General features: G+C 41.2%; 1 protein-coding gene across 1 annotated transcript in view; it reads left to right on the top strand.

Annotated features, from left to right (window-relative positions):
- Nucleotides 1–24,197, top strand: part of LOC115203856 (tetratricopeptide repeat protein 33-like) — a 42,203-nt gene that overhangs the window by 11,643 nt on the left and 6,363 nt on the right. The window contains exons 4-5 of the mRNA XM_029768905.1: nt 8,526–8,586; nt 18,905–19,036. Coding sequence (XP_029624765.1) covers nt 8,526–8,586; nt 18,905–19,036 — 193 coding nt within the window. The remainder of the gene's footprint in view (nt 1–8,525; nt 8,587–18,904; nt 19,037–24,197) is intronic.

The raw sequence follows: 24,197 nt of genomic DNA, 5'->3' as shown, positions 1-24,197 counted from the left end.
CTTTTTATATTTTTGTCAGATGTTACTATGGAATACCGAAGTATAATTACAGGCATTTCATAAGTGTCAAAGGCTTTTATTGACAATTACATGAAGTTGATGCAGAGTTAATATTTGCAAAGAGTTAATATTCTTTTTCAAGACCTCTGCAAACTGCCCTGGCATGCTGTCAATTACCTTCTGGGCCACATCCTGACTGATGGCCGCCCATTCTTGCATAATCAATGCTTGGAGTTTGTCAGAATTTGTGGGTTTTTGTTTGTCCACCCGCCTCTTGAGGATTGACAACAAGTTCTCAATGGGATTAAGGTCTGGGGAGTTTCCTGATCATGGACCCCAAAAAATCGATGTTTTGTTCCACGAGCCACTTAGTTATGGCAAGGTGCTCCATCATGCTGGAAAAGGCATTGTTCGTCACCAAACTGTCCTGGATGGTTGGGAGAAGTTGCTCTCGGAGGATGTGTTGGTACCATTCTTTAGTCATGGCTGTGTTCTTAGGAAAAATTGTGAGTGAGCCCACTCCCTTGGCTGAGAAGCAACCCCCACACATGAATGGTCTCAGGATGCTTTACTGTTGGCATGACACAGGACTGATGGTAGTGCTCACCTTGTCTTCTCCGGACAAGCTTTTTTCCGGGTTCCCCAAACAATCGGAAAGGGGATTCATCAGAGAAAATGACTACCCCAGTCCTCAGCAGTCTAATCCCTGTAACTTTTGCAGAATATCAGTCTGTCCCTGATGTTTTTCCTGGAGAGAAGTGGCTTCTTTTCTGCCCTTCTTGACACCAGGCCATCCTCCAAAAGTCTTCGCCTCACTGTGCGTGCAGATGCACTCACACCTGCCTGCTGCCATTCCTGAGCAAGCTCTGTACTGGTGGTGCCCCGATCCCGCAGCTGAATCAACTTTAGGAGACGGTCACCCTACTTAGTCCTGACGCTTGCTGGACTTTCTTGGGCGCCCTGAAGCCTTCTTCACAACAATTGAACCGCTCTCCTTGAAGTTCTTGATGATCCGATAAATGGTTGATTTAGGTGCAATCTTACTGGCAGCAATATCCTTTCCTGTGAAGCCTTTTTTGTGCAAAGCAATGATGACGGTACGTGTTTCCTTGCAGGTAACCATGGTTGACAGAGGAAGAACAGTGATTCCAAGCACCACCCTTCTTTTGAAGCTTCCAGTCTGTTATTCGAACTCAATCAGCATGACAGAGTGATCTCCAGCCTTGTCCTCATCAACACTCACACCTGTGTTAATGAGAGAATCACTGACATGATGTCAGCTGGTCCTTTTATGGCAGGGCTGAAATGCAGTGAAAATGTTTTTTGGGGGATTCAGTTCATTTGCATGGCAAAGAGGAACTTTGCAATTCATCTGATCACTCTTCATAACATTCTGGAGTATATGCAAATTGCCATCATACAAACTGAGGCAGCAGACTTTGAAAATTAATATTTGTGTCATTCTCAAAACTTTTGGCCACGACTGTACATCTGAAATGTCATAGACTGCAAATTGCAATGAAAGATCACTCTGGAGTAATTTGTTAATAGAATGTGTCATTTAGCCTATTAAACACAAACAATGTTTTAAGAGAGCATTAGGCAGATCTGATGCCGAAAAATAAATTGACTACTTAACTCATATTTTTTTTCATAAAAATAGTGTAGTTCTAGTAGTTATCTACACCACTACATGGCAACAAGTAATTAACTACTGAAAACACTACAACGATTAGCATTTAGTTAAACTACCAAAACGCTGCTGCAAAATGTAGTTAAATTACTTGGAGAAATACATGTAGTTCATAACCCTCCAACACTGCCCTTTATTAGCTAGCTACTTGTTTGTGAGGCCATTTTACAGTTTATCTGGTTGAACTTGGCAAAGAGGGTTTTATTTCTGTCACTTGTTCTTAGTTATTTTAGTTTCATTTTTATTGACGCCAGACAGTGTTGTTTGTGAGGCTATTATAAGCTTTTGGTCTGTCATTCCCATATGGGGTTTGTGGGTGGATCGGTGTGGGTGGGGGGGACATCTGGGTGCATCAGCCAGAAGAATATTTATCTGATTAAAATCCTACATACTTATCCTATGGGCTCAACTTCCTCTTTCACATCTAAATGACTCACTCACACTTACTAGTTTGGGGTAAACGTTAATCATGTACGTCATGTTCTAACTTTCCAGTTACATTTTTGCAAAGAACACCCTTATGCGTCACTGACATCACGGGTTTGTGTTGTTGTTTCCTTGATGCATACAACTGTAATTATCTGCGGCAAAGATTTTTACACCTCTCTTTTTCGGTTCCTTCCCCTTTTGATCTTGAACAATAGTGTCCTATTGTTCACTTTGTGAGAGGTTTGAGCAAGCTGGGGTCCTGACACTTAGTGATTTCAAGTGTATGGTGTTTGACTTCAGTGTGAACTGCTAAATTCTCATCAACAGCTTCCGATGGCTCATTTGACCCCATCCTCTCCACTGCAAGTCTCCCACAGCGTTGTTGTAAATGAGAATGTGTTCTCTTATAAACTCACCTGGAAAAATAAAAAAGGATAGCCTAGATAATAAAATTAAAGTAGAAGGATTAACTTCCGGCTTCATGCAATGTCACCAGTGCAACTAGAGGCGACACAACTCTAGATCACTTTTACGCCACACACAGAAACGCATTCAAGGCCCTCCCTTTGGCAAATCAGATCATAATTTAGTGTTAACCAAACTCTGTCCTCTGGACCCCAAGGGGTGCGCATTTTGGTTTTTGCCTTGACGCTACACAGCTGATTCAAATGATCAAAGCTTGCTGATTAGTTGATTATTTGAATCGGCTGTGTATTGCGAAGGCAAAAACCAGAACGTGCACCCCTTGGGGTCCTGAGGACCAAGTTTGGGAAACCCTGCCATAATTCTATCCTCCTGCTTACATGCAAGAACTCAAACAGGAAGTACCAGTGATGCACTCAATACGGAAGTGGTCCAATGAAGCGGATGCTAAGCTACAGGACTGTTTCACTAGTACAGACTGGAATATGTTCTGGGATTCATGGAGCTCACCACATCAGTCACTGGCTTCACTGATAAGTGCATTGACGACGTCGGATCCATAGTAACCGTACATACATACCCCAACCAGAAGTCATGGATTACAGGCAACATCCGCACTGAGCTAAAGGCTAGAGCTGCCGCTTTCAAGGAGCGGGCTCTGATGCTCGATGAATGTGGCAGTGCTTGCAAACTATCACAGATTACAAAGGGAAACATAGCCGTGAGCTGCCCAGCAATGCGAGCTAACCAGACAAACTAAATGCCTTCTATGCTCACTTTGAGGCAAGCAACACTGAACCATGCACAAGAGCACGAGCTGTTCCGGACGACTGTGTGGATCTCGCTCTCCGTAGCCGATGTGCGAAAATCCTTTAAACAGGTTTACATTTGCAAGGCTGTGGGGCAAGACTGAATACCAGGACACGTACTCGGAGCATCTGCTGACCAGCTGGCAAGTGTCTCTTCCCCCTCAGGAGGCTGAAAAGATTTGGCATGGGCTCTCAGATACTCAGTTTGACAGCTGCACCATTGAGAGCATCTTGACTGGCTGCATCACCCCTTGATACGGCAACTGAGTTGTGCGTACGGCCCAGTACATCACTGGGTCTAAGCTCCCTACCATCCAGAATCTCTATACCAGGCAGTGTCAAAGGAAGGCCCAAAAATGGTCAGACTCCAGACATCCGAGCAATAGACTGTTCTCTCTGCTGCCGCATGGCAAGCGGTGCCAGTGCACCAAGTTTGGAACCAACAGGAGCCTGAACAGCTTCTAGCCCCAAGCCATAATACTGCTAAATAGCTAATCAAATGGCTACCTGCATTGACCCTTTTTTGTACAAACTTTCTTGCATTGACTCTATGCATACACACACACTGGACTCTACCCACACGCTCACACATACTTACACTGACACCTCAACACACACTCACACACATGCATACTGACGCCACACACATTCACTCTCACCACATACACTGCTGCTACTGCTCAGTCTTATCTATTCTGTTGCCTAGTCACTTTACCCCTACCTATATGTACATAGCTAACTCAATTACCACATGCTAATTACATCATTATTGCATCATCTGTCAAATATGACATTTCCATAAACTGGCCTAGTTTGATTAGCTTATTGCTTTCTTTTCTACAGATGACGAAACAAGTTGGTGAACTAAGGTAGTTGGATAGCAGGTCAATATCTGTTTGTCATTCTTGTCCATAACCTGAATGACTCAGGGCAGTCGTATGGTTAAAGATGTTAGATAATGCTTTGTGTTCTTTGTGTGGATGCATGCTTATGGTATTAAAGTGGAACTAACAGCATTTTAGCAACATTACATCTTATTAAAATTATGTTCATATACACCCCCAGTGCGAGGACATAGATATGGTCATTTTTTCACCTTCTTAGAATGTTTGGGATTTACGTGTAGTAAAGCATTTGTGAAAATAATATAGCAATATAGAGCGTAGAAAAAGGCTGTGTGTTTTGACAATTATTAACACTGCAGTGAATAAAACCCAATAAAAACATCGGTCACATCCAAGACCGGAGTCTACGGTCTAGTTACATCCCAGGTTTATTTCAGTCCTCTATACTACTTCTGGGTATGTTTGGTGCTGGCTGTGTCTAGAGTAAAGAAGGGTTTCATATGTACTTTCTAAGCAGGTGCAAAAGGTAACCTAGAAACACGAATCTATGAGTCAAATACAGAATAGACTTGAATACTGGTGGGGAAACGGGCGGATGCTAGTCATCATAAATTTCCATGAACCATTTCCTATCTGAGTCAGTCACGTAGTTGACAGGTCACATCAACTACACCAGACAATAGATATAGCTGAAGTGACTCCTCTTGAACCATAGATTACCATTGATATCATATGGCATTTAATAAGCTCACATTCTTCAGGATAATAGATGTCATATCCTCCTCAGATGAGGGACAATCACACAGGGCGTATCTGATTTCATAACTTTAATTGGTTTTCTTTGTCAACCCTAAATTGTTCATACAGTGCGAGCATGTGTTTGCGTTCCACAATGAAGGTTAATCAAATGGAAGGCTATCTGTGGGCATTGGTGTTGTATTACAGCATCTGTCTATTGGCTGATCTATGTCTGTCTGTCTGTAGAGTGGGTCATTCTGCCTGCCTGCCAGACAGACATCAGACTATGTGGTCTTGTCTAGAGCTAAATTAACTCATAGTTGTATCAAGGGCTTAACAGTGCTCCTCATGATGTTGCTGCCCATCCGCATCTAAACACTTTAACACAACAGTCGGATGTTATGCTGTTTGTCACAGCTCAAGAGCTGGGACCAAGTCAAGTCTCAAGTCACAAGGTTCGAGTCTCAAGTCGAGCCCCAAGTAGAATGGGCCAAGACTAGAGTCAAGTCCAAGTTGTGCATTCTAAGAGCAAGTTAAAAAATAAATAAAAAATCTATACATGCAACGACTTTTTCAACTACAAATCTTTGTCTTTTTATTGAGGCTACCAGACACCTCTTTTCATTATTTTGTCTACAACATTTTTATTAGCCTATGTAATTGTAAAACAAGGACCTTGTAGCTGTGGTAAAGGCATGAAATCAGCTGAAGGCAAGGCAGGTTGACATGCTCATAGTGTATATTTATTTACCTGTCTTGGTGATCCAATGGTGAATGTGCCATATCATGCAAAATACACCAAGTAGATTTACCACATATACACGGGCAATAGCCCAAAAGACATGGCCTCTGCTTTTGTGCTATTGAGCCTGATACAATCTGAACGGAAACTGGTAGAGGGCTAGACTGTACACCCTCCCCCTTGAGAAACCAAATTGAATCTGTTTTACAGGAGCTCAAACTGGTAGACCTACATAATATAAACATTTGCCCCCCAGGACCCAATTGGAAATAACCAATAAACTGGTTCTACAATGTAAAAGGCAATTTCCACATCCATTGTTACATTCGTCTTAAATCAGACTTAATGATTATTATTAATGATATTTCCACACCATGCATACATGGAACAATCATTTTCTCGTATCCAACGTTCTTCTGACTTCAAAGCCCGGAGCGCAGGACACGTAGCCTATTTCTATACGCACTGAGACGCGCACGCTCCTACTACGCACAACAAAAGTGACAGAGACACAGGCACATGGAACTCTGACATAAACCGTGAAATATGAACATACCTTACCAAGGAAAACATACCTTGAATAACAAACAGAACTTCTACCAAGAGTATTGCGATGTGCACTCTGATATTTATTTGAGCCAATCTAATCTCCCTACAACTTTTGTTTGCGCTGCACCGGGTCCTATACCTCTACAGCAAATCATAAATATGTTCGCTAGCTCACCCGACCTGTGTTTTGACCGTTTGTTGGTCCCATTAGAGTGCTGAGTTTGTGTAGTGTAACAATCTGTTGCAGTTTTAATTTTTTGCAAGGGCGATGCTGCGGCTACGGTCTCTGGCTGCGTGTAGCATAATCCACGTAAACTCTGTGCCACAAAATGAGTGACAAAACCTGGCGAGATCATTTCAAGTCATCAGTCTCAAGTCAAAGTTGAGTCCCGAGTTTTGAGGCTCCAAGTCAATTCTGAAGTAGCTTTATTTTCCATTCTCAAGTCATCAAATGTCAACACTTGGTCTGGAATGTAATTACATGCGAGCATGGCTAGTGGCTAATGTTAGCCTGCTTGAGCTAGCTACTGAGCTAGCATATGAACGCTGTAGCACAGAGTAGATCCTATGACGTTGAGAATTAGTGCATTGTAATAACCCAAATACATAACCGTTTGTACCTATAGATAACCAGATCGTGAATACAACAAAGTCTTTGATGACACCATGTTGTTACATTGGTGAGTAAAAATGTAAAGGGATACTTTGGGATTTTTGCAATGAGGTCCTTTAACTACTTCCCCAGAGTCAGATGAACTTGTGGATACTATTTTTATGTCTCTGTCTAGCATGAAGGAAGTTAGAGGTAATTTAGCAAGCCAATGCTAACTGGCGTTACCCATAGACTTCCAGTCATTGCGCTATCTGCTAACATGGTAGTTAAAGGGCCTCTGCCAAAATCCCGAAGTATCCCTTTAATATGTTTTAACCCTCAAGGCATGTTCATTATATAAATATCCCATTGATCTTTATCTGGTTTGGCATTCCAAAGGTTTTTTTCTCGCATTATTTGAGAAAGGATTTTCCTGTAGTCGGTAGAGCCATGAATAAATATGTAAACTGCGATATCACTAGAAAATTAATCAGGTTCATTTTCCCTTAGATGGACAGGTGTTTCCGTCTCCACGGTTTCAAGATCATATCTATTTTGCTAAGTTTTCTATCAAAGTTAGTAGTTGGAAGATTAATAGTTGCTAAACTTTTCTGAGATATGTGCACCAAGCACATCAACTTTACCATCTGCCCATTTAATCGGGAGACCACATTGCAATTTTTTAAGTTTATCTTTTTGAAACCCAATGCGTAATTTAGTACACATAGTGCTTTGTTTGTTCTTTTCCTGGTACTCCCTGGTCTTCTGTAAGCTTGGTATAGCCAAAGTAGTCGACATATTCCCAGATTGCAGGGATGGGCAAGAGATGTAGGCCCGCAGATCAATTTAAATAATTTTTGTAAATCAGTCGGGGTTTGAACTTACTGTTCAGAGTTAAAATAGAACAATACACAAGGGGCAATTTAGACATTTGGTTGTTAGTCACTCTCACTCAGATATCATATTAACATGGCAAAATGTGTAGAATTGCAGGGAATTAGTAGAATTGCATGAGATTAGCTTTCAAGCAGTAAAGAAAATTCCACCCCATGGCAAATGGATAGAATTGCAGGAAATTCGCTGTAAAATTGCACCTTCTTTCTCTCTGCCGCATGGCATTTTTAAAATGTATTTCATGACATTTCTTATAAAGTTTCTAAATCTTCTCTCCACCCAAGGCAAAATGTGTAGAATTGCAGCAAAACTTGCTTTAAAACTGCAATATTTTTACTATATCCCATGGCAAAATATATAGAAGGAAAATTAATTCTAAAACATCTCTCCGCTGTTTGTGGGGAGGGGGGGACAAAATCCAACACATTTGTACTTAGGGCCCCCAGAAGGCTAGGTTTGGCTCTGACTGCATGTGGGGTATGGATGTTTGTAGGCAGACCCTCAAGCCACTGCGGCCCACAAGGTGGGGGAGACCCTCAACCAAGTCTCGCTTAGGGCCCCCTAAAGGCTAGGGCCGGCCCTGGCTACTGATATAATGCATTTATTTAAGAGAGTTAAGTAGTTTAACTGCACAAATAGATTGATTGAACAAATCAGTTCACTGTGTGTCTTGGACTGTGGGTAGGGTACGCAGATCCTCAATCACTGCGGTCCCTCATGATGAGATCAGATTTTTTGTTGCCCATCCCTGGTGTATAGTATGTAACCCTGATTTTGTGTTTGTGTTCGTCTCAGGCACTGGGAGGCTGAGGTGGGATGAAGCCATCCAGATGACTCCAGAAAACCCTCTACTGTACGAGATGAAGTCCCAGGTACATTACAGCATTACAGTACTACAGCTCTCAGCTACTTATCCTCCTCTCCTCCTGCTGTCTCTCTAGTTCTCCAATTCTCCAGCCATCAGACGACAGCCAGCCAAATAGGGCCAGATACAGCCAGATAAGAACTTCCTCGGTCTGTCTTTGCTACAACGAGAAGATTTTGTTTTGTATTAACCTTTTTTCTCCCTTTCTTGTTCTATGTGCTGGTACAGTACAATTGCAGTGTGTCGAATTTACTTCCAGATACAATTTGACTGTCAGAGGTAAGTTTCTCCTGGAAGCTCCCTTTTGGCCACGGATGGGCAATTGATGGCCCGCTATACAGTACCAGTCAAAAGTCTGGACACACCTACTCATTCAAGGGTTTTTCTTTATTTTTACTATTTTCCAGCTTTGCACACTCTTGGCATTCTCTCAACCAGCTTCATGAGGTAGTCACCTGGAATGCATTTCAATTAACAGGTGTGCCTTGTTAAAAGTATATTTGTGGAATTTTTTCCTCAATGCGTTTGAGCCAATCAGCTGTGTTGTGACAAGGTAGGGGTGGTATACAGAAGATAGCCCTGTTTGGTGAAAGACCAAGTCGATATTATGGCAAGAACAGCTCAAATAAGCAAAGAGAAACGACAGTCCATCATTACTTTAAGGAACATTTCAAGAACTTTGAAAGTTTCTTCAAGTACAGTCGCAAAAAACATCAAGCGCTTTAATGAAACTGGCTGTTATGAGGACCGCCACAGGAAAGGAAGCCTCAGTTACCTCTGCTGCAGAGGATAGAGTTAACTGCACCTCAGATTGCAGCCCAAATAAATGTTTCAGAGTTCAAGTTACAGACACATCTCAACATAAACTGTTCAGAGGAGACTGCGTGAATCAGGTCTTCATGGTCAAATTGCTGCAAAGAAACCACTACTAAAGGACACCAATGAGAAGAAGAGACTTGCTTGATCCAAGAAACACGAGCAATGGACATTAGACTGGTGGAAATATGTCCGTTGGTCTGATGAGTCCAAATTTGAGATTTTTGTTTCTAACCGCCGTGTCTTTGTGAGACGCAGAGTAGGTCAACGGATGATCTCCGCATGTGTGGTTCCCACCGTGAAGCATGGAGGAGGAGGTGTGATAGTGTGGGGGTGCTTTGCTGGTGACACTGTCTGGGATTTCTTTAGGTTTCAAGGCACACTTAACCAGCATGGCTACCACAGCATTCTGCAGCGATACGCCATCTCATCTGGTTTGCGCTTAGTGGGACAATCATTTGTTTTTCAACAGGACTATGACCCAACACACCTCTAGGCTGTGTAAGGGCTATTTGACCAAGAAGGAGACTGATGGAGTGCTGCATCAGATGACCTGGCCTCTACAATCACCCGACCTCAACCCAATTGAGATGGTTTGGGATGAGTTGGACCACAGGTGCTTCAACGAAGTACTGAGTAAAGGGTCTGAATCATTATTAGGAAACATTTCTGAAAACCTGTTTTTCCTTTGTCATTATGGGGTATTGTGTGTAAATTGGTGAGGGGGGACAAAAACAATTTAATCAATTTTACAATAAGGCTGTACTGTAACAAAATGTGGAAAAAGTCAAGGGGTCTGAATACTTTCTGAAGGCACTGTATATATATTTTGGGGGGACTCCGTCGGGGTCTCAACTTACTGTTGAGTGTTAGAATAGTAGAATACACAAGGTGCAATTTCGAAATGTGGCTGTGCATCAGCTGTTTTTCTCACGTCAGTCACTAACATTCACTCAATTAGCCCACGTCAGCGAAAAAAATGTAGTTTGGTAAATTAGTCTAGCCAGCTATGTAATTACTGACCGGAGGGCCCCCATTGAATTTGTTAGTCACTCTCACTCAGATATCATATTAAAAACGGCAAACATTTCTCTCCACCCTATGGCAAAATGTGTATAATTGCAGGAAATTAGCTGTAAAACTGCTAATCTTTCTCTACGCCTCATGGCAATTTTTGTTGCATTTCATGACATTTGTTAAAAATTACAAAATCTTCTCTCTGCCCATGGCAAAATGTGTAGAATTGCAGGAAATTAACTCTAAAACAAAATTTCACTTAGGGCCCCCAAAAGGCTAGGGCCGGCTCTGACTGCATGTGTGGGTATGGATGTGGGTACGCAGACCCCCAAGCCACTGCGGCCCCTCATGATGAGTTCAGATGTTTTTGTGTCCCCCACCCCCATCAAAGTTTCCCATCCCTGCTTTAGGCTGTCAGAAGATAAGTTAGTTCTAGGACCATTTGTGTACTTGAGTTTTGCCATGAAAAACACAGCCATTGGACACGGAAAACGGTCTTTCATAATGACCCGCTGTTAAGAGAGAAACTACGCAGCTTGAGATTTGAAAGTGAATCTCTTTATATGAGGACAGTAAGTGGAGGATACAATTTCATTTCAAATGGTCTATTTGACCATTTCACTCTCTGTCCCTCCCTCCCCTCTTTCCTAGGTGTCATTGAGAGTAGAGATTAGGCTAGCTAGCCAACAGAAATGTGATGTGTGTGTGGGGGGGTAATCATAGAGAAGCTATCTAAACCCGACTGTGATGTAGTCACACCACATGTCCCCTGACATACTCGTAACACAATTATCTTTCTCGTTATAGCCTTAACCTTTCCAGTAAACATTCTCCCGCAACGCTTTTAATGGTTGACATTATTAACCATGATATGACATCTGAGTAGAAATTCATTACGTGACCTATGTGGCAAATAATGAAAGCTTCCGTTATTACCTTCTTTAGGGAAATGTAATATCATGTTCTTTTACTCATGAAGTGTGTGTTTTTAAATGTTTTATAACTCAGTCCTCATGTCCTCGACTGCATTTTTGACTGCTACATACATGCTTTAGAAGGGACACAAACAGGGTCACAAACACACAGACATCTACTTGTGTGCTGTGTAGCGGAGGAGACATTTCCCTCCCTCATTAAGTTATATTCTGATGCGTTTCATTACACATGAATAGTCTGACTGGTCGGTGTAATAAAAATATATGTCCCCATTAGTCCAGTCTCTTTCTTTTGGACATTCTGCACTTGCTGCAAGACCAGCTATAAGAGTCTGTCTCGGAGGTTAGATGGCTCTCTCAGAGCCAGGACGACTGGCATGAAGACACAACTCTGATATTTGCCATTCACTTCCTCCCATCACGTTCCTCCCTTTAACTCACTCAGTTTCTCTGTGATGCTCACAGTCCTCTCTGTCTGTCTGTTTGTCCATCCGTCACGCTCGCATATGAACGCCTGGTCCTTTTGTGTGTTCGTCACTTTGTTCCTTTAAAGTTTTGATTGGTTGGCATGAAATCGATCCCATTGCAGCCATGTCACCACTTCGCTGATGTCTTTCTGTTAGGCTGCATGAGAGCATGAATGATGAGGACAAACTTTATTGTCCATTGAATATAACGTTTGCCTTAGAAAAACAGTCAACATAAATCACAGAACGGACAAAATTTGAACCCAAGAGATTTGAGTTTTGTTACAAAGACTCATCCACCATTTATTTCCTCACTTTCTAACCTGTATCATCTCTAATACACAACATAGATTTTTTTTTTATGTCTTAGACATTCACTTATGGAGTCACTATTTTCTTCCTGAGCACGTCCTCTCTGGGCCCGCCCTTTCTACCTCAGTACATTACAAGAATGGTAGCTCCTGTGGTCTGCAGTCCAGAGACAGATGGAGTCATTAGCAGTGTGTCACTGGAGGTCGCTGTGTATTATGGCCAGTACTCTGACCCTCATTTGTATTGTAATAACAGGTCATTTACCAGGATCCTGCCGTAGCTCGCCTGCCGTTGCTGAATTTAATACATAACATAGACCGTAGGACTGCACTATAATGTCAGGACCAATACGTTTTCCAGAGGGGTGATTCCTCACTAAACCAGGACAAAAAAAATACCATGATTTTTACGAAATGTAATCCTTAAAATATTTATTTTGGAGGAAGGATTGTTAGCATATATTTGACATTTTGATCTTAAAGCATAATTGAGAAAACATTTATTGAGGTTGTAATATTTGTGACATTTTGGCCTTACCCAAGCCTCCTTTAAGTCCCAATATTGTTTAATTTGTAGGTGCTACAAAGCAAAAATTGGTGTCATGGCGCTTTTTTGTTGTTGGACTTAAAAGACTGTAAAACACCAGGAAATCAGCTCCAAGTCCATTTTTATTTTGGAACTCTGTATCAAAGTATACACTCAATGGCCAGTTTATTGGGTACACTCATCTAGTACCGGGTCAGACTGCCATTTGCCTCCAGAACAGCCTGAATTATTTGGGTCATGGAAACGTTGCTCAATTAGTACCAGGGTGCCTAACGTGTGCCAGGAAAATATTCCCCACACCAGGCAGGATGGGGCCATGGACTCGTACTGCTTACGCCAAATCGTGACTGTGTCATCAGCATGACCCAACAGAAACTGGGATTCGTCGGATCAGGAAATGTTTTTCCACTCCTCAATTGTCCAGTGTTGGTGATCCAGCCTGGTCTCATATTTTTGTTTTATTTTTTATTTAACCTTTTATTTAACTAGGCAAGTCAGTTAAGAACAAATTGTTATTTACAATGACGGCCTAGGAACAGTGAACACTGGCTTGTTCAGGGGCAGAACAACAGATTTTTACATTGTCAGCTCGGGGATTCGTTCCAGCAACCTTTCGGTTACTGGCCCAATGCTCTAACCACTAGGCAGCCTACCGCCCCTCATAGACTAGACATAACATAGTAAATGTAAATCCAGGACAATCAAATTAGTATGATTTGTTACTTTTGGTATGATTACATGAGACAGATGGTTACTTAAGGCAAAACTAAAGGAGGGTGGTTGGATGGGTGTGCATATAACGCAAAACACTAGCAACCTGCAAAGGTTGGGTGTTCAAATCTCATCAACAGCATGGTCATTACACCTTGCGCTAGGGACACTAAAACGGCATTCTAAATGTGCAGCTTTGTCACACAACACAATACCACAGATGTCTCAAGTTTTGAGGGAGCGTGCAATTGGCATGCTGACTGCATGAATGCCCACCAGAGCTGTTGCCAGAAAATGTAATGTTAATTTCTCTACCATAAGCCACCTCCAACATCGTTTTAGAGAATTTGGCAGTAAGTCTAACTGGCCTCACAACCACAGACCATTGTGCGGGGGTACAGGTTAGTCGAGGTAATTTGTACATGAAGGTAGGGGTAAAGTGACTATGCATAGATAATAAAGAGTGAGTAGCAGCAGTGTAAAAACAAAGGGGGGGTCAGTGTAAATAGTCCGGGTGGCCATTTGATTAATTTAGCATGATAATGCACGTCGCAGGGATCTGTACACAATTCCTGGAAGCTGAAAATGTCCCAGTTCTTCCATGGCCTGCATACTCACCAGACATGTCACCCATTGCGCATGTTTGGGATGCTCTGGATTGACATGTACGACATCGTGTTCCAGTTCCCACCAATATCCAGCAACTTCGCACAGCCATTGAAGAGGAGTGGGACAACATTCCATAGGCCACAAGACTGATCAACTCTATGCGAAGGAGATGTCGCGCTGCATGAGGCAAATGATGGTCACACCATATACTGACTGGTTTTCTGATCCATGCCCATACTTTTTTTTTAAAGATATTTGACAATGGCTGTGGCAGTCACAACATTTCATCAAGCAAATAACTGCCGGTGTCATGGTAATTGACTTAATTAACATAAACACATTTAGCATCTCCTGGCTTCCCTACAAGCCACTGATGCAGACCTTTGGAACATCTACATTTGAAAAAGTCTAATAAATCCATGCAATATAGCCTACACCTTCACAATAAATCCATAATTTATCTTAGACAAGTCTAAAGAAACTTCCGTTTGGCCACTCTACCATAAATACATGATTGGTGGAGTGCTGCAGAGATGGTTATCCTTCTGTAAGGTTCTTCCATCTCCACAGAGGAGCTCTGTCAGAGTGACCATCAGTTTCTTAGTCACCTCCCTGATCAAGGCCATTCTCCCCCGATTGCTCAGTTTGGCTTGGCGTCCAGCTTTAGAAAGAGTCTTGGTGTTTCCAAACTTTTTCCATTTAGTAATGATGGAGGCCACTGTGTTCTTAGGGACTTTCAATGCTGCAGACATTTTTTGGTACCCTTCCCCAGATCTGTTCCTTAGACACAATCCTGTTTCAGAGCTCTATGAACATTTCCTTTAACCTCATGGCTTGGTTTTTGCTCTGACATGCACTGTCAACTGTGGGACCTTATATAGACAGGTGTGTGCCTTTCCAAATCATGTCCAATCAATTTAATTTACCACAGGTGGACTCCAATCAAGTTGTAGAAACATCTCAAGAATAATCAATGGAAACAGGATGCACATGAGCTGAATTTCGAGTCTCATAGCAAAAGGTCTGAATACTTATGTAAATAAGTTATTTCTGTTTTATATTTTTTAATGTGCAAACATTTCTAAAAACCTGTTTTCGCTTTGTCATTATGGGGTATTGTGTGCAGATTGATGAGAAAAAAAATCGATGTGATTCATTTTAGAATAAGGCTGTAACGTAACAAAATGTGGAAAAAGAGAAGTGGTCTGAATACTTTCCCAATGCACTGTATGGGTTAGGCTACATGAGGTGTGTGACTATAATTAGAAAAAGTAGCCCAAAAAATATATATATATTTCTTGTCTTACTCTGGGCATCATTCACAAGTGAAAATATATAATTCACAAGTGATAGGCTAATATTGTTACCCATCAGACTATTCTTGATTTAATCTTGTCTTTATGTATTCTAAATAATGTATGTTTAAATATAAATATAATATATGTTTATGTATTCTAAATAATATTTGTTTTGATTTAGAATGGACCATTATCATGCACCTTTCTCGAAACAGTGTCTGGGGGAAAATATACATGTCATCTATGCACTTAAATAGCGAATGGAGAAATCCATAGATTATGGCCTAATTAATTAATTTCATTTGACTGATTTCCTTATATAAACTGTGATTTAGTAAACATTTTGAAATTGTTGCATGTTTATTTTTTTGTTAAGTGCATTTACTACTTTTTAGCCACTTTGCAACTACTTAGCGTGTTATCGAACCCTTCCCCTAATCTTATACCTTTAAATGGATACTATGGGAATTTGGCAGTGAGGCCCTTTATCTACTTCCCTGGAGTCAGATGAACTTGTGGATACCATTATCATGTTTTTCTGTCCGGTATGAAGGAAGTTAGCGGTAGTTTCACGAGCCAATGCTAACTAGCATTAGCACAATTACTGGAATTCTATGGGTATCTTCTAGTAATTACCTCATTGCCAAAATCCCGAAGTATTCCTTTAACCTAACTCCTAACCTTAATCCTAACCCTTAGCCTAGCTAACATTAGCCACAACAAATTGGAATTAATTACATTTTGCACATTGGTAACATATTGTACGATTTTCAAATTTGCAACATATTGTACATTTTAGCAAATTCATAACATATGATAAGAATTGTAATTCGTAACATATCATGCAAAATGATTGATGGACATCCACAAATTTATGCGTACTATATGAAACGTAACATATACTAAATGGAGTGTCCTGGATTTACGTAAAGAATAATACGAAATTCTCTGAGACAAGGCTGGGTGATCATGTGCCCACTGAAGCCACTTCTTCTTGTTTTTAGCTGATAGGAGTGGAACCAGGTGTGGTCGTCTGCTGCAATAGCCCATCCGTGACAAGGACTGACGAGTTGTTCCGTTCTACACACCACTGTTATACTGCACCGTTATTTGCCTGTTTGTGGCCCGACTGTTAGCTTGCCCGATTCTTGCCATTCTCTTTCGACCTCTCATCAACAAGCTGTTCTCGCCCACAGACAGCCGCTGACTCAATGTTTTACTTTTGTCACACCATTCTCGCTAAAACCCTAGACACTGTTGTGCACGAAAAGCCCAGGAGGCTGGCTATTTCTGAGATACTGGAACCTGTGCGCCGGGCAGCAATGATCATACCATGCTCAAAGTCTCTTAGGTCACTCGTTTTGCCCATTCTAACGTTCAATCGAACAGTAACTGAATGCCTCGATGCCTGTCTGCCTGCTTTATATAACAAGCCACGGCGCTGTGACTCACTGTCTGTTGGAGAGAACCATTTTTGTGAACAGGGTGATGTACCTAATAAACTGTCAACTCAGTGTATGGGATCGTATACAAATGTAAGCAAGGTTTGAAATTATTATGTTTTGGTCAAATATTATATATGTTTGGGCTTCTTGTGGCTAATTTGTAATTATGTTCTGGCCCTCTGACCTTCAGCTCAAGAAAAAATCAGCCTGCGGCTGTATCTCTGCTGTAGGTAGACACGCCATAACAGCTCTTTGCCTTCGACTAGATTTTGTGTATAGAGCACACTTCTGATAAAACAATTCAGTTTTTCCTCCAGGTTTTCTTCCGTTTTCTGCAATGTTGCAAACTAACATAAGCAACAACTCTGCAAAATGTGTCCTACCCGGTGACAAACAACACGAAATACCTCTTCTACGGCCATTTGGGGGAGGGTTGTTAAAATGTAACATCAAATCAAATTTTGCCGCTGGAAGCCAGCAGACCATGTGAGCCGTTTTGACAAATTCAAAATACTCCAAAGGAGGCGTGACAACAACATGATTTGGAGGTATGGCTATGCAAGATTACATTGCCTACTATGTCAATCTGTATAAAATGGGCCATAACTTTAAAATTAGCAGAGATCCTACTCTCAAACTTTGAAATGCCTGTAGAGTATATTATGCTCAATATAATAAAACATTTGACTAATCAAAAATGGTAGATTTTTCAAAATTACTCTATATATTTTTCAATATTTATTAATTCATGTAATTTTTTGGGTGAAATCAAAGTACTACTCATATTGCAAATCAAATCAAATCAAATTTATTTATATAGCCCTTCGTATATCAGCTGAAATCTCAAAGTGCTGTACAGAAACCCAGCCTAAAACCCCAAACAGCAAGCAATGCATGTGAAAGAGGCACGGTGGCTAGGAAAAACTCCCTAGGAAAAACTCCCTAGAAAGGCCAAAAACCTAGGAAGAAACCTAGAGAGGAACCAGGCTATGAGGGGTGGCCAGTCCTCTTCTGGCTGTGCCGGGTGGATATTATAACAGAACATGGTCAAGATGTTAAAATGTTCATAAATGACCAGCATGGTCAAATAATAATAATCATTGTAGTTGTCGAAGGTGCAACAAGCACGTCCGGTGAACAGGTCAGGGTTCCGTAGCCGCAGGCAGAACAGTTGAAACTGGAGCAGCAGCATGGCCAGGTAGACTGGGGACAGCAAGGAGTCATCATGCCAGGTAGTCCCGAGGCATGGTCCTAGGGCTCAGGTCCTCCGAGAGAAAGAAAGAAAGAGAGAAAGAGAGAATTAGAGAGAGCATATTTAAATTCACACAGGACACCGGCAAAGCTTCATATGAAACCGATTCTTGCTTTGTAGCACTTACAGATGAAACATTAAGGAGTCTTAAAGGAGGCCTGGCTAAGGACAAAATGTCAACAATATTCCAACTTCAATTCATTATTTCTCAATCATGCTTTTAGATACAAATGTAAAATATATGTCAACAATCCTTCCTCGAAATGACCATGCTTTGGATGAAATTTTGTGAAAATCCCCCAAATGATGGTCTTTTTTTGTCCTGGTTTTGTGAGGAATCACCCAGAGGCACATCACTAGGACTGGCTCCTCTATCACACACGCAGAAGGATGGGTACATACGCAGGCCAGGCACGCATAGCGATCAATCCTTTGGTGCCGAGTGCTGTGATCTCATTTCCTGCTGACTCTGCTGAACTGACAAACAGGCCTCGGATATCTCTGTCACTGATTGTGGAGGTGTGCATCTCACTGTCTGAAAATGCATTTTATTTTTCTAAAAATAAACAATCCATCTTCACAATCCTGACTGAGCTATTACTCTGAGCTCTTGTTTATAACTTTTCAGTGTTCCCTGTTCAATAATGTCATGTCATGGTAGTTATTACAATTTTATGAAAAATGTATAAAATGGTGCATTATTGAACAGGGAACAGTGAGAAGTTATAAATAACAGCTCACACATTTCCAATCAGTCATATTCCCAGTATGACTCTTAAATACATGTATATATTTTTTTAATCCCGCAACCCCAAGACAACACATATACACACACTATTTATTTTCATGTTGGTGCGACATATTATGAGCCTTTAAGCAGTTTGTTTGACCATTGCACTCTGAACCTTGACCTGCAGGTGCTGACCGTCCTGCAAGAGGTGTTCCCGGCGGTGCAGGCAGCAGAGATGGCTGTGAAGCTCCACCCCCTGTGGTGGGAGGGCTGGCAGACACTGGGCCGTGCCCAGCTTAGTCTGGGAGAGGTGGACCTGGTCAGTATTACCGCACATTTGTCATACTATTGTGTCAGCCCTAAACAAACTGTGCTGTCTTGGATATTTTCTTTTCACATGGTCCTTTTGAGTAACTATGGAGAATATGTAATCAGGCCAGCTTGGTTGGCCCGGGTAGGTTTTGCGCTGTAGTGTGACAAGCATTCAAGTTGTGTTTTATGCACAACTAGGTAGCCTAACTTGAGATCCAGGCGCATAAAAACAAAGATATTAGTGCATAATGCACTTCTCCCTTTGACATCAATGCAAGGTTTAAGTGAACAACTGTGTGTAATGCATCTGTATCTCATGTTAGGTTTCAGTCCACTGTAGGGAGGTGAGTCTGCAGAGAAGTGGCCCTAGCTTGTCTGTCATCCCCACATACACTAATGTGCCAGTCATTACCCTGAGCTCCTATTTATAACTGTTCCCTGTTCTCTGTGTAATAAAGTGGCTCTTCTTTTGAAGCACATCCAAGTGCCCGGGGCATGGAAGACTACTTGAAGTGCCCAACAGTGCTCACCTGAACCTCTCTGTACAGTGGGTATCATAAGTATTTACCCCCTTGGATTTCTTCACATTTTATTGTTACAAAATGGGATTAAAAAGGATTTAATTATCATTTTTTGTCAATAATCTAAGCACCATAGTCTAATGTCAAAGTGGAAGAACAGTTATAACATTTTTTAAAGATGAATGAAAAGTATTCACACTCCTGAGTTAATACATGTTAGAATCACCTTTGGCTGTGATTACAGCTGTGAGTCTTCATGGGTAAGTCTTTAAGAGCTTTGCACACCTGGATTGTGCAATATTTGCCCATTTGTTCTTTTCAAAATTATTCAAGCTCTGTCAAGGTGTTGGCGATAATGGCAAGACAGCAATTTTCAAGTCTTGCCATGCAGATTTAAGTCAGAACTGTAACTTGGCCACTCAGGAACATTAACTGTCTTCTTGGTAATCAATGCCAATGTTGATTTGGCCTTGTGTTGTAGGTTATTATTGTCCTGCTGAAAGTTACATTCGTCTCCCAGTGTCTGGTGTAAAGTAGATTGAAGTAGGTTTTCCTGTGGGATTTTGCCTGTGCTTAGTTCCAGACCATTTATTTTTATCCTGAATAACTCCAGAGTATTTGCTTATGTCAAGCATAACCATACCATGAAGCAACCACCACCATGCTTGAAAATAAGGAGGCAGTTACTCAGTGATGTGTTTCTGGATTTCCCCCAAATATAAGGCTTTGCATTTAGCCAAAACGGTTTATTCCTTTTGCAGTATTACTTTAATGTGTTGTTTTTAAATTCTGTATATTTTTATTTTCACTGTCAATTGTGGAGTCACTACAATGTTGTTGATCCATCCTCAGTTTTCTTCCATCACAGCCATTGAACTCTGTAGCTGTTTTAAAATTACCACTGGCCTCATGGTGACATCCCTAAGCAGTTTCCTTCCTGTCCTGCAGCTCATTTCAGATGGACGACTGTATCTTTTGATGTGTCTAGTTGGTTTAATACATCATCCCCAGCATAATTATTAACTTGACCATGCTTAAGGAGATATTAAATATCTGATTTGTTATTGTTACCCATCTACCAATCAATGCCCTTCTTTGAGGCGTTCAACAAGCTACCTCTTCTTTATAGTTGAATATGTGCTTGAAATTCAGTATTTGGGGGCCAGAGAAAGGGGTAGTCAGTCATTCAAAAATCATCTCAATCCCTATTGTAATTTATTATGTAATTTGTTAAACCAAATTTGACTCTAGAATTAAGACGCTTTCCTAAAAAAAAGGGAGTGAATACTAATGCAAAGAGGGTATTTGAGATATTGAAATTTCTTTTTAATTTGACATGATGGAGAATTTTGTGTAGATCAATAAAAAAAAATCACAACTAAATATTTTTTAATCCCACTTTGTAACACAACAAAATGTGAACAAATCCAAAGGGGGTGAATAATTATGTTTTCCACTCAGTGGCGACCCGTCATTCAGGGCAGGTGGGGCACCTTTTTAGCTTAAACAAAAATATATATATATACACAGTACCAGTCAAAAGTTTGGACACACATACTTATTCAAGGGTTTTTCTTAATTTTTACTATTTTCTGCATTAGAATAATAGTGAAGACATCAAAACTATGAAATAACACACATCGAATCATGTAGTAACCAAAAAAGTGTTAAACAATTCAAATATATTTTATATTTGAGATTCTTCAGAGTAGCCACCCTTTGCCTTGATGACAGCTTTGTACACTCTTGGCATTCTCACAACCAGCTTCACATGGAATGCTTTTCCAACAGTCTTTAAGTTCCCACATATGTTGAGCACTTGTTGGCTGCTTCTCCTTCACTCTGCGGTCCAACTCATCCAAAACCATCTCAATTGGGTTGAGGTCAGGTGATTGTAGAGGCCAGGTCATCTGATGCAGCACGCCATCACTCTCCTTCTTGGTCAAATAGCCCTAACACAGTCTGGAGGTGTGTTGGATCATTGTCATGTTGAAAAATAAACCAGATGGGATGGCGTATCACTGCAGAATTCTGTGGTAGCCATGCTGGTTAAGTGTGCCTTGAATTCTAAATATATAACTGACAGTGTCACCAGCAAAGCACCCACACCATCACACCTCTTCCTCCATGCTTCACGGTGGGAACAACACATGCGTCTCACAAAGACATGGCACTTGAAACCAAACATTTCGAATTTAGACTTATCAGACAATAGGACATATTTCCTCCAGTCTAATGTCCATTGCTTGTGTTTCTTGGACCAAGCAAGTCTCTTCTTATTATTGGTGTCCTTTTAGTAGTGGTTTCTTTGCATCAATTCGACCATGAAGGCCTGATTCACGCAGTCTCCTCTGAACAGTTGATGTTGATGTGTCTGTTACGTGTACTCTGAAGCATTTATTTGGGCTGCAATTTCTGAAGCTGGTAACTCTCTGCAGCAGAGTTAACTCTGGGTCTTTCTTACCTGCCTTTAAAAAAAAAAAAAAAAAAAAAAAAAAAAAAACATTGATGTGGCTGACTTGCTTAAACAAATGTGGTTTTTACTGACAATTGAGTTGTGGTCCAAGGTCTGGGTTTAAGGGTCTCTTTTCCAAGCTTAAAAGGATGAACATTGGCCAATGTTTAATCTGTCAATCCAGCATGACTTCTGCCGCGCTCAAAACAACTGTAAACTCAGAACTGGGAAATCTGACTTCAAGACAACTGGGAACTCGGGAGAAAGAAACCTCCGTCTGGGAAAATACGTTTTGTACAGTCATCCAACTCTGAATTGTAAGTCGGGAACTCTGGCCTCTTTCTAGAGTTCCGACCTGAAGATCGCTGACGTCATGATGATTCGACTTTGTTTTTTTTACCGAGTTCCCAGCACCATAAATCCAAAGAAATTCCAGATGACAAAAGTTTGATGACAAGATTTGCCCATGAAGGACCGCCGCGCCACCTTCCTGTTCAAGTGAGCACAGCACAACAAGGTGAGTTCAAAAATGTCTTGTATGCTGCTGCATAAATGATGTAAGATGCCAGGGAGATATGTACACTGTAGCTAAGAAAGTAATACTAAGTGTATGTTGTGTAGTAAGCTGTTAGTAGCCTATGTGCCTCACCCTAATAATGTGGTCCCTTTCCCCTATTAATTTCACCTACTGTTCTGACTTGGTGGTGCACATGTAGCCTATACCCGAGAATTGCTCGGTCTCCGACCGCAAGGCACTTCAGAGGGTAGTGCGTACGGCCCAGTACATCACTGGGGCAAAGCTGCCTGCCATCCAGGACCTCTACACCAGGCGGTGTCAGAGGAAGGCCCTGAAAATTGTCAAAGACCCCAGCCACCCCAGTCATAGACTGTTCTTTCTACTACCGCATGGCAAGTGGTACTGGAGTGCCAAGTCTAGGACAAAAAGGCTTCTCAACACTTTTTACCCCCAAGCCATAAGACTCCTGAACAGGTAACCAAATGGTTACCTGGACTATTTGCATTGTGTGACCTCCCCCTGCCACCCCCCGCTGCTCTCGGTTTATCTATGCATAGTCACTTTAACTATACATTCATGTACATACTACCTCAATTGACCAACCAGTGCTCCCGCACATTGGCTAACCGGACTATCTGCATTGTGTCCCACCACCTGCCAACCCCTCTTTTTACGCTACTGCTACTCTCTGTTCATCATATATGCATAGTCACTTTAACCATATCTACATGTACATACTACCTCAATAAGCCTGACTAACCGGTGTCTATATATAGCCTTGCTACTCTTATTTTCAAATGTCTTTTTAACTGTTGTTTTATTTCTTTACTTACCTACACACACACATTTCTTTTTTTTGCACTATTGATTAGAGCCTGTAAGTAAGCATTTCACTGTAAGGTCTACACCTGTTGTATTGGTCGCATGTGACAAATAAACTTTGATTTGATATAGCCTGTTTTAGATAAATGTAATCATTGAATATTGTAAATGCTTTCATTGTCTGCTTATATGCCCCCTGTATTTATCATACGGTTCTAACTTGGTGTGCAGGGAGAATACTGAGAATACTGTAAGAACGGCCCATGTTCTAAATTCTGTCGCTGTACATTTCAAAAGTGCTGAACAAATAGTTATATTGACTACATCTGTCCTACCTCGCTCATTAATGTCTCAATCGGAATTACGGATTGCCTCTTATGCGCTCGTCGTACCCTTATGCCGTAGTTTGTACATCTCAATTGTCAGTAGAAACAACATTTGTTTAAGCAAGTCAGCCATATCAGCTATGTGTTTGTAAAAGGAAATACATTAGGCTGAATGAACCATTTTGCTGCCAGACAAAGCTGTGCTGATAGCCAGGTGTAGCAGTGGTAAGGTGTTGGTACTGCTGTTGGGACTTTGCTGTTGGGAATGCTTTATGTCGGCCCTAACAGTTTGTGGGCACCATTTGTCACCATTTATAGTGTAATTAATCTATAGTTTAGTGTTGTGTAGTGGCTTTTCTGGAATGCATCTAAAAAAAAAAAATGTTTTAGTTTGCCCCATTAAGATTTACATGCTTTACATGCTCAAATTGCCACTGTATCTGTATGAAAACTGGCTGGATCACAGTTAGACTACTCCTCTGCTGTTTAGATAGGAGAGAAAAAAACACCTTGCTGAACTCAGAAAC

Source organism: Salmo trutta, chromosome 12 (genome assembly GCF_901001165.1).
Source record: "Salmo trutta chromosome 12, fSalTru1.1, whole genome shotgun sequence".
Taxonomy (NCBI): domain Eukaryota; kingdom Metazoa; phylum Chordata; class Actinopteri; order Salmoniformes; family Salmonidae; genus Salmo; species Salmo trutta.
The sequence above is the reverse complement of the archived record's forward strand: the minus strand, read 5'-3'. Positions and strand labels throughout refer to the sequence as shown.